The following is a 14,823-nucleotide window of genomic DNA, read 5'->3' as shown; positions in this document are numbered from 1 at the left end:
ATTGACAGTATAATTGCAGAAATCTTTTCAAGCTAAAAATAAGCTGACTCGGACATTAAGTTGAGAAAAGTTAACACAGAGAAATGTTTAATATTAACTACAGAGACAGTGGGTATAGTACAGAATGTCTTAAGCAAAAGATACACCAATCAGTACTTACAAAGGAATGAACCATTTCTTTCTTAACATTACATTTCTCATATGTAAGTTCATATATGTAGGTTGGTAAGTTTTACCATTCTGGAAAAAATAAGGTGTGTATATCATCAGCTAGATGTGCTCACTGTATGCTCCATTATTTTTACGCAAGGCCCGGGTGACTGGAAGTGCAGTTGTCAGGCATTTTAATTAACTGGACAGCCATTTGTTTCTGCACGACAAGGCATCGTTACACAGGAGCAATCAGGAGAAAACAGGAAACAGCCAAGCACTCTGCACTGCAACACGCCACCTTAACAGCTAACCAGCATTACTCAACTGCTACACAACTGCGCCTAGTGCACAAAAATACATAAGAGAAGAGATTAGAATTGAGTCTGATAAAACAATCCTTTCAAATATCAACTGTCACCTGAAAAGATTTCTACCAATTTGAATTTGAAGATACTATTTGAATTCAAAGTAAAAAAAAGCATTTACAGTAAGTTTCAAATTGAAGTTTTGCAGAATTTTATTTAAGGAATGAAGACAAAACTGAGAATACTTTTTGACAGAGTTAGCTACTCAGCATATAATAGCTGCATGTTTCCTCAGTATGAAACTGGAGGCAGCAAGTTACCATCAGTTTTAATTTCAAATAAAAGTCAGCACTATATAAACAAAAATGAAGTTTTACCTCAAATATCCAAGCCAATAATGAAATCGGTAGTCGTTCACTTCACTAAATTACAAGAAATTTGAATAACAGCAACAAAATGGCACATAAAATGTAAAATCTGCCACTTGAGGCGCAACTTAAACAAGTAAAAAGTTAGACAAAATGTTACAAAATAACCTTTTCAACAGCTGGTTGCTCGTGCCAGGGGTCTCTCCAATGGACTGAAGACTCAAGCGATCTTTTCCCCCCAAAGGCGTCCTTTATGTAGATTCTCATTTATCTGATGCATCTAGGTTTGAAGAAACAAAAGTTCAGCCAGGTTTCTACCTTGTCTCTTTTGGTTGTGTGGATGACTTCAGGTATACTTCTAGTTGTGTTTCAACTGGCTTTGCCTAATTTAATTAAGTTTTAGAAATTTCCATAGTGTTCCACCTCCCCCCCATGTGTTGCTTTACTTCAGAGGCCAAATGTAAGGTTCTGTCAAAGTATTTAGTTACAAAGAAGAGTAAGCATCAGGCTGTAGATCAAGCCACCATTAACTTCAATTCAGCCTGTTCAACAATAGATTATCAAAAGTTACATAAAAGTTATAAAACTAATACTTCTTCATAGAGACTTAACTAAACTCTACTTAGCATTCAAAACAAAGTGTGACTAATTTTGCTACAATTATCTAACTTCAGAGCTAGCTTAGGCCCTTTCCTTTTAAAAATAGGACCAAACAGTTTGAAGGGTTAAAGACACACTATCCTTTCCCCACCCGGTGTATCCTTAGATGCCTCTTCAAGATGTCGACTTGAGGAAAAACTAGTTTCCATGGTTTTCTCGTTGCAAGGAATTTGCCACTTTTCTAGAACAGTTATTACCTCCAGTCAGTATAACGGCCACTGAACCGATCTTCCATTATAAAAGGATAGTGTATCTTTAACATTTAAAGACAAACCTGCTCCAATACACGCCCACAGAAACTGGTCCCTGGAGGATCAGCCAAATCAGTTAAAATCTGCAATACTGGCCAATATTCTTTTAGCAAACAGGAGACCGCAGCTTTAAAGGGGAAAATGCAGATGTTGGATAAATACAGTAAGAAATAGTCATTTTCATCATAGGTTGCGTCTCATACAATATTTTATTAAAACCAAGCCATTAATCTCTCAATAAAACATTCTCTCTGTAAAAAAATTTCTCCGTAGAAAGCACTTTGGTATTAATTTCCCTAAACCAATAACCAAAAAGCACTGCTCAAGAAAAAAAAAAAACTAACAATGTGCCCCGTTAGGATCCGCTTGGTTCAGGCTATTAATACTCTAAGAACTACCCAACACCCCACCTAAGTGCTATAATAAAGTAACATGCAACATGTGCTGATCCCGAGGTACATTACCATGTTCCTAGGAAGATACAGCTCCTTCTTCTTCCGGAGACTTGGGAGGGCTCTTAGACCTGGATCTAGAATTGGATTCCCTCTTTGAGGCAGGGGGAGGGCTTCTAGATCTGGACCGGGATCTTGACCTGGACCGGGATCTGGAGACAGACGAGGACTTTGACTTGGATCTCCTGGCAGACCTGGACTTCGAGGTGGAGCGAGACCGAGAGCGTGTGCGAGACCGGGATTTGGATCGACTGTAGCGGGACCGACTGCGGGATCTAGAGCGGCTCCTGCTCCTAGATCGGCTGCGGCGTCGTCTTCTAGGGCTAAAACATAGCAGGAGGGGGAAAAAACCGCGTTACAAGTTGAACACAGGCGGCGCAACAGACTTCAGCGACTACTTCGGGACAGGGAGAGTGGAACGGGACCCACGTGGGCAAGAAAACGAGTGTTAAGAAGGCGCCATTGTTCAGTGAGTGGCCGGGGGCTAAATCTACTACAGGGCGAAACCCTTCCGCTCCGAGAGAACTGCGCGTGCCTTTGCTACTAAACCCCTACTCCCCTCGCCCAACCCCGCCACGGAACTCGCTCGGAAAAGGAAACAAAACCCAGCGGCCCCCGCCGTACGGGCGCATGGCTAAGCCCGGTCTCCCCGCCTTATTACCGAAACTCTGATGCCCCCCCCGCCCCCTCCCAGGCCCTCACCTGCGGCTGCGGCGGCCGTAGCCGCTGCTCCCGTAGCGGCGCGGCGGCGGGCCACGCCGGCTGTGGTGCGAGTCGGGGGGGCGGCCGTAGCGGGCCATCTGCACGCGGAGCTCACGGCCATCCAGCACGGCCCCGTCCATGGCGTCCATCGCGTCCTCGGCATCGCGTTTGTCGTGGAAGCGGACGAAGGCGAAGCCGCGGCTCTCCTTGGTGTAGCGGTCCCGGGGGATGTAGACGTCGCCCACGCGGCCGTACTTCTCAAAGACCCTCCGGAGCGTGTCCGGGGACGTTCGGTAGGTCAGGTTGTCCACCTTGAGGGACGTCATGCCCTCCACGTCCGGCGGAGGGCGCCCGTAGCTCATGGCGGGCAATAGCCCCCGAGGGGCGGCGGCGGCTGAGGAGAAGAAACCCGGGGGAAGGGGGGCGAGTCAGTAGACGGCGCGGCCCTGAGAGGGAAGCGCCTCACACCGGAGGGGGGGCGCCGGAGCGGCGGCCCAGCAGAGTCCAGAAAGGAGGAGAGCTGCAGGGCATAGGGGAACGCCGCAGGGTCCTCAGCGGAGAGGGAGGCGCAGGCACCCACCTCTGGGCTCCGGGGGGGAGGCGGCCGAAGGCCGGAGCGGAGACGAAGCGCCAGCGGCAGCCGCCCCTGCCCGCTGCTGCGAGGAAATGAGCGGGGCGCCGCCCGCGCGCGCCTACTTAACGCCACAAAATGGCCGACGGCGACCCGGAAGGGAAAGCGCCGCCCGGCGCGCGCTGCCCCGCCTGCCCCTCGCCCGGCGGCGGCCTCCTCGAGGGCAGCCTCGTCTTTGTTTTTTTTTTTCTCCTCACCGGCCGCGGATCCCGGAGGCGGCCTTGGAAGGCGCGCGGAAAAACGGCATCTAAATTAAGAACTCGCCTGCCGTGGGAAGTGACCGTTAAGGAGGCTCCGCCGTGACCCGGAAGGACTCGGCGGAGGCGGGGAAATTTTGAACAATGTGTGCCGAAAACGGTAAAAAAACGGAAATAAGGCGAGGCCATTCTCTGCCAGGGGGAGGAGGGGCGGGAAACCTCCGCCGCGTGAAAAAAAAAAGCGTTAATGAAGGGAATCGCCTGTCGCGCGGGCGGGGAGGTGACGGTTTAAGATGGCGGACGCGGAGGGGAGCGGGTCGTGAGGGGAGGCGGGCCGGGGTCGTCGGCTCGGGCTGCCGTGAGGGCGTTCCTCCCGGGGCAGCTGCCGCGGGAGCTCTGCGCCCTGCCTCCTCCCGCTGCAGCCGGGCGTGTGCTCCGGTCGGCGCTGTGAGGGGGGCCTGGCAGGCCGGCGCGGGCGCTTCGTGGGCGCTCCTTCACCTCCCGCCGGTCGCGGTGCCTGGTGAGGCTTCCCGGGTCCGCGCCGCAGTGGATGCACGCTGTGGTGGGGTGGCAGAGCCGTGCAGGCAGCCCTCTGCCCGCAGGCCGCTGGCGAGGCGATCTCCCGCGGCTGCATCGGTGCCTGGGAGCGAGCTGCCAGCCGAGCTGGGAAACGTTAGAAATCCTCCTTCACACACAACGATCTCTGCAAGTTCATCCTTTGGCAGCGTGCGTGGTACAGTTGGAACAAGGGAGAAGATTAGCACGGCCCTTGTGTAGGGATGACAAGCAGATTCCCTGAGTTTTGTCTAGGGAATTCGGTGAAAGCTGCTCCTAAAGTTGTCGCTTTGTCACTTCAGGCGCTGACTAAAACGCCCAAACTCCAAGCATAAACAATAACACCTAGTTCTCATCTTACAACTGTGATAAGTGTTTCTACCCATCTCTTTCATAATACTATGTTAAAAAAAAGAATAGAAACGAAGAGGCAGTTCTCTACTGATTTGTTTAATGCAATGACACTATCAATACAAGAAAGCAAAATCAGTATTAGAATTGAAATCCTTATTGTTACTGTAATTGTGTTTAATAACTTTTTCACTAAAAAGGTATAAATATAAGCAGTGACATCAATACAAACCCAGAAGCAACAGTTTGTTTCCTCCTACAAAAGACTTATGAAATCAAATAAACTAGTACTGGTTTTCACGTTTTGTATTGCTTCATGCTATATTGTTTGTTCTTTTTTCCCCGAGAATATTGATTAAAAATTTTGTGATTCATCTGCTGAAATCCTTTCCTTAAAGTGACAGAGGGAGTTTCCAGTGTCCCTTCCTCCCTAGTTTCAGTCACTTCAGTACAAGCTGCTGCTGTTGCCAAAAGAATTGGTCCAGCACACCAGCCCAGTTTGCTGTGCGGCTAAATGAATGCTTATGCTGGCACAAGGGGAAGAAGGCATGAGTGGGACACAGTGCCTAGAGGATCTTAAAAATCTGTTACTATAAATTCATAATATAAAAAAAGAAGAGAGCTTTGCTTGTGTTAAAAAACCCACCTTGATATTCTAATTGGATCTTTGCAAAGCAGCCTCTGAATAATCATACTGACTTTCTTCCACAAGTAAAAAATAAATACTGTTTTGAAAAAACTACATTTTTTAATACAACTCGGGGATTAAAAGAGTATTAAATATGTAACAATAGCTGGGATACAGATTTGATTTCAGTCCTTTACTGTAGGTAGCAGAGATAAAATTTGTTGATTTGTCATTTACTTCAGTCAGTTCTGAATTGCCTTCCTTTCCTCTTTGGCCAGCAGTTAAGTGGAGCTGCTTTAGCTGAATGTTCTAATCCTGGCTTGGAGGCCCAACAGAACAGACAGAAGATAGTAAGAAGCAGACATTCAGTCGATACAAGATGTGTGATCCTCTTTCAGTTTTGCTGATGTTTTAAGAGAGATCTTCAAAACTTAAAAGATCAATTGATCTTAAATATATTATTTAGAAATACTGTGAAGTAAAATATTAAGGATATGTAATTACTAAAGATGAATGTTGTTCCTTGAGACAAAGCAGTGAAAGATTATGAAGACTTTCCTCTCCTGAGTCACTGAAACAATGGAAGGCAGAAGCACTGTGCAGGGCATATGTGTTGGTAGCATTGAGCTATGTAGTTTCTCTGAGGTGGGAATCATTTTCCCCTTGGAATGACTATTTGTTTGTTTTAATTCAGCTAATTAGGCAGTTTTCTTAGATGAATTTCTAAGACTGTTCTTTTATCTTGCTGGTTATTATTTAGTGGATAGAGTTATTCTTAAAAACTAGTATAGATCTTTTTATTGTAAGGCTTAAGAGATTTCTAACCTTTCAAGTAGAAAAAGTGTGCTTTCATAAAACTGCATTTCCCATAGTGCACAGGGGCTTTCTAGGCTGGGTCAGCTGATCTGGATTGTGAAATGTTCCTTATTTCCTGTCCAACATGCATGGAAATGACTCCTGTACAAATGTCTCATCTTTCCTTTGTCAGGTGATTTAAAGGCTGTGGACCAGAATTCTGATTTAGAACAATGGCAAGAAACTGAGCTGATGAACTAGCTCGATATTTGGAAAACTGCTTCCTTTGGGGGAAAGTGATGTCACGAAGAAGTAACATACTGCAGTCTGCTCTGTCAACTTCATGGGAAAAGGTAGAGAGAATCTTGGTCTTTACCTTCTGTACCAGACCTTTCTTTGGTTTTGGTTTGTTTTTTTTTTTTCGAGTTACTGATTTTGCTGTACATTATTTAAGAGAGTTACCTGATTTCTTGATTAGTTGATGGTTATGTCCTAGCAGCTAATAAGTAGCCCTAAGTAATTATCATTTTTGAAGCTTTCTTTTTTTTTGTTTTATTCTTTTTGCTTGTTTGTTTTTAACAGAGGTTAAGAGAAAACTTTTAAAAGACAATAGTGTTTTTCCAGACTGAAGCTGAGGACTTCGCAAGAAAACACAAAATGTCTCCTGAATCAAAAAAACTTTTCAACATAATTATTTTGGGAGTCTCGTTTATGTTTATATTCACTGCTTTCCAAACATGTGGAAATATTGCGGTAGGTGTAAATTTCAAAACATGCCACGTTTCTATCACAGTTATTAATCCTTTTTTGTCTTTTGTGTACTCTAATGTAATAATTGCTTTATTTGGGATTTTTTTAATGTGCAAGACACCTTGACATTTTGTCTCCTTTTAGTTTAGTGTTAACTAGATTAAGCTGGTTAACTGGATAATTAAGGAGTTTATATCTTTAAGATAGCATAGCTACATATATAACTGTGTCTGATTGCTTAGAAAGTAGAAAATTAATCTTACCACATGTTTGAACTTTAAAATAGTGTCTGTTTTCACGCTTGCAATATCTAACAATTGAATTACATTGGGCATTCCATATTTCTGATTATTCTATATAGTCCCTTTTGGAATATTTGCCTAAGTTGTTCTTATTATTAACTATGCCCCTAGTTTTTCCTGGAGTGCTTTTCCTAATCTAACGTATTTTTCTGTTCTAACAAACTAGACATTGAGGGGGAGTATGAGGATAACACATGACAAGTAGTCAGACTTCCACAATTGCTGGAACTGCCAAGTCACCTTCCATCTGAATAAGTAATTTACTGCATTAGTATTGGATATCTTTTTGTGTGCTGAAGCAAAATTGAGCGTAAAATAATCCAAATTTACTATTAAAAGCAGGTTGTACTCTTACTGTTTAAATTTTTAGAATCCTTCTGCTGACATACTTAGCCCAGATCCTCTAACTTACTGAGTTGTTGACATTGCTTTCAATGTTAGTTATATGCCTGAAGGACAGTTAGATTTCAACATACCTCTTGAGCCTGCAGGTCTTACAGCTTCTCTTTTCTTGCATGCAAGAAGAATCCTTTCTGGGTTCAGACATACAAATGTCCTTCACTGCGTTATAGAAATAACTACTTAGAATAGTTTTTGTAAAAGTCATAGTGCAGTGTGATACTGTACATAAGTACATAAGTACAGCCCAGTGATCTTAGAAGTTCTGCAATGACTTCACAGCACCCCACTGAACTGGACATAGTGATCATGCAACCATGTAATTTATTGTCATTAAAGTCATTACAAGTGACTTTCAATCAGATCTGCCTGCCAATCCAACTCATTTCATGGTCTCATGATCACTAAAGCTGACTGAAGGGAAAAAAAAAGGAACAGGGAAATAACAGGAAGCTGAAAATAACGGAAAGTCTTATCAGAAGCTCATAGTTAGGTCAAATTAAGAGTATTTTGAAACTTCTCCTTTTTTCCCATTTTTCAAATTAAGGTAGTCATACATATCTGCGTAAGAGGGGTGTTTAGTGAAACAAAAGTTTTGTGAAATATTTTAAGCTTTCTGATGAAATCATGATATAATCCTGAAGTACTAATTACTGCTACAAATATAGATGTTTTCCTGCAAAATATCTCCTTCACCTTCATTGTGGAGGTGCTGTGAGTTGTAATTAGCACTTTAATTTATTTTAAGTACTTTGTAGAGTCTATTAAGGATTAATTCTAACGTTTGATACTGACTTCAAACTGATGCAAGTGTTCTCAAACTACAGGATATATTCTAACATATTACAATGTATGATGTTCTCCTCACAGCAAACAGTTATCACAAATTTGAACAACACGGATTTTCATGGCAGTGGCTACACAAGGTAATTTACACAGATCTTCTTAATACTTTGCTCCTTGCAGGGTGAAGCTAGTTATAATGCCATCTGGTAGAGATACACCCTCAAGAGATTGCAGTGTTCTGCTGACTTCATAATTTAATAACATACTTAAAACAGTTTAAAACATAGGCTTCTCACATTCACTTTACTTCTACTCTGAATTATTTCTAGGTGAACTACATAGCTGTTTTGCATGTTTTCTTTGTAGGGAGAAAAAACAACATACTGTCATCACATTCTCAGCATTTTGTCTTACGAGATGAAGAATGTGGAAGTTTCACATAAAACTACTAACTAAGGCCTTGGTTGTTTACCCTAGTACACCTCTGTGTGTTTATGTAGCATAGGTGGAGTGAATCAACTTCCAGGAAATACTGCAACATAAATGTGAAAGGAGCAGTCAGAAAGATGAGAAGCAAAGCCACGAAAAGCTATTCTGTTTGTTTATTGCACTGGCATAGCCAAACTTGCCAAGCATGATCAGGGACCTTTTGTATGCCAAATTAATCTGTCATATAGGAAAACCCGGTTGCTGCTTTGAAGGGTTTACTGTCTTAATTTAAACTAAAAATACAACCGGCACAAAATATATCTATAAAATTTCTGTGGCATATTTGGCAGAAAACGAAAACCTCACTGATAGACGAATGAGGATCTGGAACATTCTCCTCTAGAAGTACTGGGCAAAAAATACAATAACTATTGTTAAGACACAGTTTGACAAATGTGTGTTGTAAATTACAAGATGTGCTTGCCTGTAATAGTTTGGGACTCCATTCAGCAATCTAAGAAATGCTTTACACTCCTATATACCCATATAGATGCAATAGGTGAAGGTAACGGAAGAAAGGAAGGAAATGTGTGACCATGCAAGTTATGCAGTTACTTAAGTTATGTATGTACTTAACTTGATATTTTGGAATCGACTGAACATTTTTAAATCAGTTGCACTTATATCCTATATTTTATTTTAAGTACTTAATCGTCTTTGTTGTTCATTTATGTAGCATGTCCATTATTTATGGAGTATTCTCTGCATCAAATCTCATATCACCTTCAGTGGTTGCAATAGTAGGACCTCAACTCTCCATGGTTGTTAGTGGCATATTTTATAGGTAAGTATTAATTCTGAATTTTTATCTGCTGCCTTTGAAATCTTTCTTTCATTTTTTCACACCTAAAGCTACCATGCCATACATGAAATTATACTGGCTAAGGAAGGTATCTTGCAGAGACAGTCTGTATCAGTAGATGTGTTACTGCAGAGTACTTGAGCCTAGTGGAAGCAGAGTGTATTTTTTCCACATCATTTCCAGACTTTACTGACTGTGGAGTTCAGGTTGTGGTCTGAGATTAATGACTATATAAAAAAAAAAATTCTACATGCTTAGTGGAGTAAAAAGATTAAATTTTTTCACATATGACCTAAACTATTTTCCAGTGTCACTTAGGAGAGAGTAGCTGATTTAGAAGCTAAGTGAGATATCTGATTGTTAAAGAGCATTGTCCACTTTAAGTCTATATTCAATAAACTGATCTGTTCTATTCTAGCCTGTATATTGCAGTTTTTATCCAACCTGCTGCATGGGCTTTCTACACTGCTTCTGTTTTTATTGGCATTGCAGCTGCTGGTAAGCATTGTTCTTACCCTGCTTACTATTCTTTGCTATATTTGAATATACCTCTAAAATATTTTTATTTCCTGAGCAATATATTGTGTATATTTCAGTACTCTGGACAGCACAGGGAAATTGCTTGACTGTAAATTCTGATGAAAACACCATTGGAAGGAACAGTGGAGTATTTTGGGCACTCTTACAGTCCAGGTAAGCTTTATTTGTTAATCTTTTTTTGGTTGTGTACACATTCTACTTTTTACACGTCTTGATAAGTGGGAGACTGCATCAAAAAATACTCCACTGGTACCTTGCAGTCAGTGAAGTGGGAGGGAGAGCTGGAAGCAACATTTCTATTGCTATTGTGCATTATAGAACAATAAATGAAGGTTACATATTGCAAGCCTCTGCTCTCAACATGCTAAAAAGATACATTTCTCTTAGGGGAGCGTTTGACATACATAATAGAAATCTTGGTTGTGGAGGGCTGTGCTAATTTGTGTCAGGATCCTGACTACACTAATAAGCCCTAACGGTCCTGAACAACCTCACCTGGCATCTCCACCACACCCTTCCCATCTGCCCATGCGCCCAGGAGCCCCATTTAAACTCAGCCCTAGGCTTTCAGTTCTTCTGGATCTGTGTTGGAGGAATATGGGTCTTCAGCTCAGCCGCAGTCGTGACTGTGCCTGGCTATGGATCCTGGTGATCCACGGACTGACTTCTCATCTTGGCGTTGTTCTGCCTTGTCACTGTGGACCTGTGTGGCAATCACCGGACCTGACTCTGGCCTGTGGAGTGACCTCCTGGCTTGACCTCAGACCTGCCTTGTCAACACAAACCTGTATGATGGTCTGGACTCTTGGTTGACCCTGCCTACAATTTTTGGGTCTGCCCTGCTTGAGTACTGTGAGGCTAGGCTCTAGCTGGCATGAGGCAACTTTTCTGCTGGATGTGTAATCCCCCTTGACTCCTAGCTCCCCTTCCCTGAGGGAGCAGTCAGACCTGGCTGCTCACTGACAAGTTGAAGTGAAGATACTAAAGTTGGACATGGCAGTCAGAAGTCAGAAAAGAAGGCTTGTTGCTGATAGTTCTCTGATATTAAGCTTTGAGCGCTGCCTCAACCAAAAAAGTCAACAAAAGCCTCAGCATCAAGAAAGGTAGTGAGAACAAGGTAGTGGATCTGTGTTGCTGCTGTTGAATATTTTGTGCAGATATGGTTTATGCCTCTTGGGAGAGTGTAATGTAATTAGGGTACAGGGAAAAATAACAAAAATGCAAAAGAAAATAGAGCTGCTGACTTGGAGAGACTAAAAAGGCTGGTCTCTTTTCCTTTGGAGAAAAATTGTCTGAGGAGGATTGTACTGATGGGTTACTAAAACACAAAGGCAGTAGGTGAGCTGAATGTAGGACTCCTGCTCACCAAATGCTGCTGTACTAGAACTCAGGTCACTTGGTGAAACTAGAAGAGGATTGGTTTGAAACAGATAAAGTGCTTCTTTACACAATGGATGATTAAACTTTTGGAGCTTGCTGCCACAAGGTGGTGTAGAGTTGGATGGTGTTAGCAAGATCAAAAAGGGATCAAACAAATTCATTGACAACAGGTCCACAAATGGTTCCTGAAGAGAGATACCTTTTACCACCCCTAATACAGCAATTCTGGGTTTTGGGAGATAATGAGGGGAATGAATTGCAGAAAGTGCTTGGGCTGGTGAGCCTGCACTAGATGGCATTGCTAATGCTGTTGTGGGAACAGAATGCTGGATTAGTAGAACATCGGTCTGAGCCAGTGGCATACTTCTTGTGTTCCTTAAGTTTCATGTTCCAGAATTAACATACCAGTATATTATCAGAGCAGCAATTTCCACAAACCCAACTAATTGTGTGTTTTACAGTGAGTAAAATGCATGGCATTATATGAGGAAACTTGTCTCAGGCTGTTTTGAATCACTATTCATTCAGAATTACTGTATTTCAGGAAACTGTAGGTAGGAATACAGAATTTCCCTTGAGCTGTTAACGACCAATTTAGCCTCACTGGGGCAATACTTCAGACAAAACATATGACTCTTCTAAAGAAGTGTTACAAAATCCTCTCCATAAATATGTCAGCTTTCTAACCTGTACCTTTCTAAAATTAGAGAGAGAGGCAACTTAGATGCAGATTTCCTCATTTTTGCTACCACTTTGTGTCTTGATTGCTGAAAATGAATAGCCAGCATTATGAGGAAGAATCCTGTACCGTTTGAAGTTTTACGTAGAGTAAGCAGTTTGCACGGAGAGTGACTAGTGTCTTTGTTTCTTTCACAATTGCATAGTACTATTTTTTGCATAGAATAATATTACTGTGATGCTACAGCCTTAATCTTACCACAAAAAGTGCAGTTCACCTTTTCTGTCCTTTTTGTTTACAGCTTGTTTTTTGGAAACCTCTATATATACTTCGCTTGGCAAGGAAAAACTCGCATATCAGGTGGGTATTGCTTGTTTGTGTGAGAGGCCACCCTTTAAAATACAGTAGTATGAATAAACAGATGAAATAATGAACTGGAAAATGGCAAGGAAGTTGTACAATAGCAGACAGGTTTTTTTCCAGTTTATTGTTAGATATACTCTATTTTTGGAGTATGTTTGATTCATTGTTGATTCAGTGTTCATGGTACTCATGGCCCTTGTATTATGTATGTTGTTTTCCTGCATGCAATGCACTTTGAGTACCTTCTTGTAGGATATTGTCTATGAAATTCTTCGGAATGCTAGTTTAGAATAAGGTTTTCCACAGCAGCTACTCTGGGATTTTCCCTGTGCAGACATGTTTATGCCAAAATACACATATTTGGGGGAAAGGTATTCTGGAATGGCTGCTATATGTTTAATATACATGCTATCTTGTTCCGAAGTAAGTTCCTGGTGTAGACTGTCCTAAATCAGATTGGAGGTTGATTAACCTGTGAAATAAAGGAAAAGAAAGGAAAACCATCCCAGTTCCCTTCATGGCTGCACTCATTGTGCTGGCACAAAGCAGTAGCAAGACAGAGGTTGGTATGTGCAGCTGGATTGAGAGTTGGATGCTGCTGCTTAAACTGGCAGCATTGCTGGAAGAGTGTGTGAAGAACTCAGTCTTCCTTTCTTGGCATAGTTTGTGAAGACTAACTTCCTAATGGGATTGTAATTAATACTATAGTTTTTTTGTTTGACATTGTGCTAGACTGATAAAGAGCAGGAGAGAGAACAGTAATCTTAATATTCTTAAGAAGCTGGATAGTGGTTGAGACTCATTGGTTTTAAAGCAGATATTTCCACTTAAGTAAGCAAGGCAAGGTGCAGTGGGGTATCAGGTAAGGAAATGGCAATGGTGAAAATAGAGCAAAATGTAAGATTTTAATTATAAAACCTGACTATTGCTGGAAAACCATAATTTTCTAAATAAATAGGGTGGATTGTCCTGTTCTATAATGACTGTGAAAGTTTTCTTTATTGTAGTGTTAAAGTAAAATACCTACTAGAAGGGTCAATTCTTTTAACATTTAAAAGATGAAGATACTTCTGCTATAGTCAATCAGGAATAAGATGTTGATTTTTAAATGATAGCTATCAGGCTTCAGAAATACTGCCCGGTTGAGAGGAATAGTGCACTTCATATCTCTGTTAGATCTGTCTTTTCAGGTTCCCCACAGACATAGGCTTGGTAGTGCAGCACAGGTTAATTTTCAAAGGTCAGCTCCCACATTCCCTCATCTTTAACATAAAGGCTTAAATGTTACTGAAAGTATTGGAGACACTTTTTACAGGCATTTCAAGGTGAAGCACATACTTTTTTTTGATCTGTGATCATATGTGTTATTTTTAATTGATGTAGAACAATTTTATGTTTACCTTTAAGCTAAAGGGGAAGTAAATACAAATGTAGGCAGTATCTTCAGAATCATACCCTGGTTCAATCACAGCTATTTGCTGTTTCTTGGCGCTTTTTTTCTGCTTAATATTTGTAAATGGGAATGACTTCTGTATTACAGACTTTCCCATGCCGAACAAGTTGGTTAGTGCAGCAGAGCTCTTGCATAGAGCAGCAGTTACCTTCCTCCAGCTGCACACTGTATGCTATGTCAGTTAGGTTTCAGTGGTTTTAAGGCCTTTGTAGTTTACAAGCCTACCAGTTTATGATGTTACAGTGCTAGTATTTCTGATGCTGCTAAAGAGCTTGTCTGAGGAATCTGAAGGGTTTTGGGGTACTTTGCTATGTCCACTCTGAATTATATAAGTCTTGAAAGATATGCTTTCTTCTGCTAATAATTTATGCACTTCCTTTGTTAATTGGCTCCTCCTTGGTCATAGCCTTTGCATGGCAGAAAATGCAAGTGACACTCTTTAATACGCCGATATTTTATTAGCATCATATAACTGAGACAGGAATTTGCCAGCAGCTGGGTACCTTTTGCTTCATGTGGAAGGTAAGTTAGAAAATTAGTAAGCATTTAAACATTGTTACATAGTATGTCTGTATTAGTTCTTTGAAGGTAGTTGAATTGGTTTGAATTGCTTTTGCACATCTAGTTATGACTCTTCTTTGTTTTTCCACAGAGAGTGATCGCAGAACTGTCTTCATTGCTCTGACTGTTATCAGTCTTGTGGGCACAGTTCTGTTCTTTCTGATTAGGAAACAAGAGGACACAAAAGCTCCAGGGGAGGAAGATTCTGCTAAAGAAATCCTGGGGGACAGCTCGTAAGTGCTAATGGCAATACCATGTTGTCACACACACT

At 41.7% G+C, this 14,823-nt stretch overlaps 2 protein-coding genes across 11 annotated transcripts in view; one reads left to right on the top strand and one right to left on the bottom strand.

Annotated features, from left to right (window-relative positions):
• Positions 1–60: 60 nt before the first annotated feature.
• SRSF2 (serine and arginine rich splicing factor 2) lies at positions 61–3,606 on the bottom strand. Of its 8 annotated transcripts, none has more exons than XR_012652747.1 (4): positions 2,892–3,549; positions 1,761–2,512; positions 995–1,106; positions 61–494 (listed from the first exon to the last, which is right to left on the bottom strand). XR_012652747.1 is itself a non-coding variant. In XM_075044925.1 (3 exons), exons 2-3 carry the CDS (start codon positions 3,251–3,253, stop codon positions 2,209–2,211), a joined length of 666 nt encoding a protein of 221 aa, XP_074901026.1. In that variant the 5' UTR covers positions 3,254–3,285; positions 3,472–3,606; the 3' UTR covers positions 61–2,208. The 8 variants fall into 8 exon arrangements, 3 of the variants coding, with proteins under 3 accessions (XP_074901026.1, XP_074901027.1, XP_074901029.1); XR_012652746.1 differs by having other exon boundaries at positions 61–1,106; positions 1,761–1,864; positions 2,202–2,512; XR_012652748.1 differs by having other exon boundaries at positions 2,202–2,512; positions 2,892–3,547.
• Positions 3,607–6,198: 2,592 nt separating this feature from the next.
• The window catches only part of MFSD11 (major facilitator superfamily domain containing 11), a 35,712-nt gene continuing 27,087 nt past the window's right edge, over positions 6,199–14,823 (top strand). For 2 of the 3 annotated variants that reach the window (XM_075044920.1, XM_075044921.1), the window contains exons 1-8: positions 6,199–6,401; positions 6,673–6,801; positions 8,370–8,425; positions 9,451–9,558; positions 9,995–10,074; positions 10,173–10,269; positions 12,477–12,535; positions 14,644–14,785. In XM_075044920.1, coding sequence (XP_074901021.1) covers positions 6,348–6,401; positions 6,673–6,801; positions 8,370–8,425; positions 9,451–9,558; positions 9,995–10,074; positions 10,173–10,269; positions 12,477–12,535; positions 14,644–14,785 — 725 coding nt within the window. In that variant the 5' untranslated portion in view covers positions 6,199–6,347. Of the gene's footprint in view, positions 6,402–6,672; positions 6,802–7,266; positions 7,356–8,369; positions 8,426–9,450; positions 9,559–9,994; positions 10,075–10,172; positions 10,270–12,476; positions 12,536–14,643; positions 14,786–14,823 lie in introns of those variants that run through there. The other variant, XM_075044922.1, reaches the window with a different exon arrangement.

This window comes from Buteo buteo, chromosome 13, assembly GCF_964188355.1.
Source record: "Buteo buteo chromosome 13, bButBut1.hap1.1, whole genome shotgun sequence".
NCBI classification, from domain to species: Eukaryota; Metazoa; Chordata; class Aves; order Accipitriformes; family Accipitridae; genus Buteo; species Buteo buteo.
This window is presented reverse-complemented; position numbering and strand designations above follow the sequence as displayed.

Coding starts and splice junctions, on each gene's coding strand:
- SRSF2 (XM_075044925.1), bottom strand. CDS start 3,253: ATGAGCTACGGGCGCCCTCCGCCGGACGTGGAGGGCATGACGTCCCTC. Junction 2,513..2,891: donor TACGGCCGCCGCAGCCGCAG/GTGAGGGCCTGG, acceptor GCTATGTTTTAG/CCCTAGAAGACGACGCCGCA.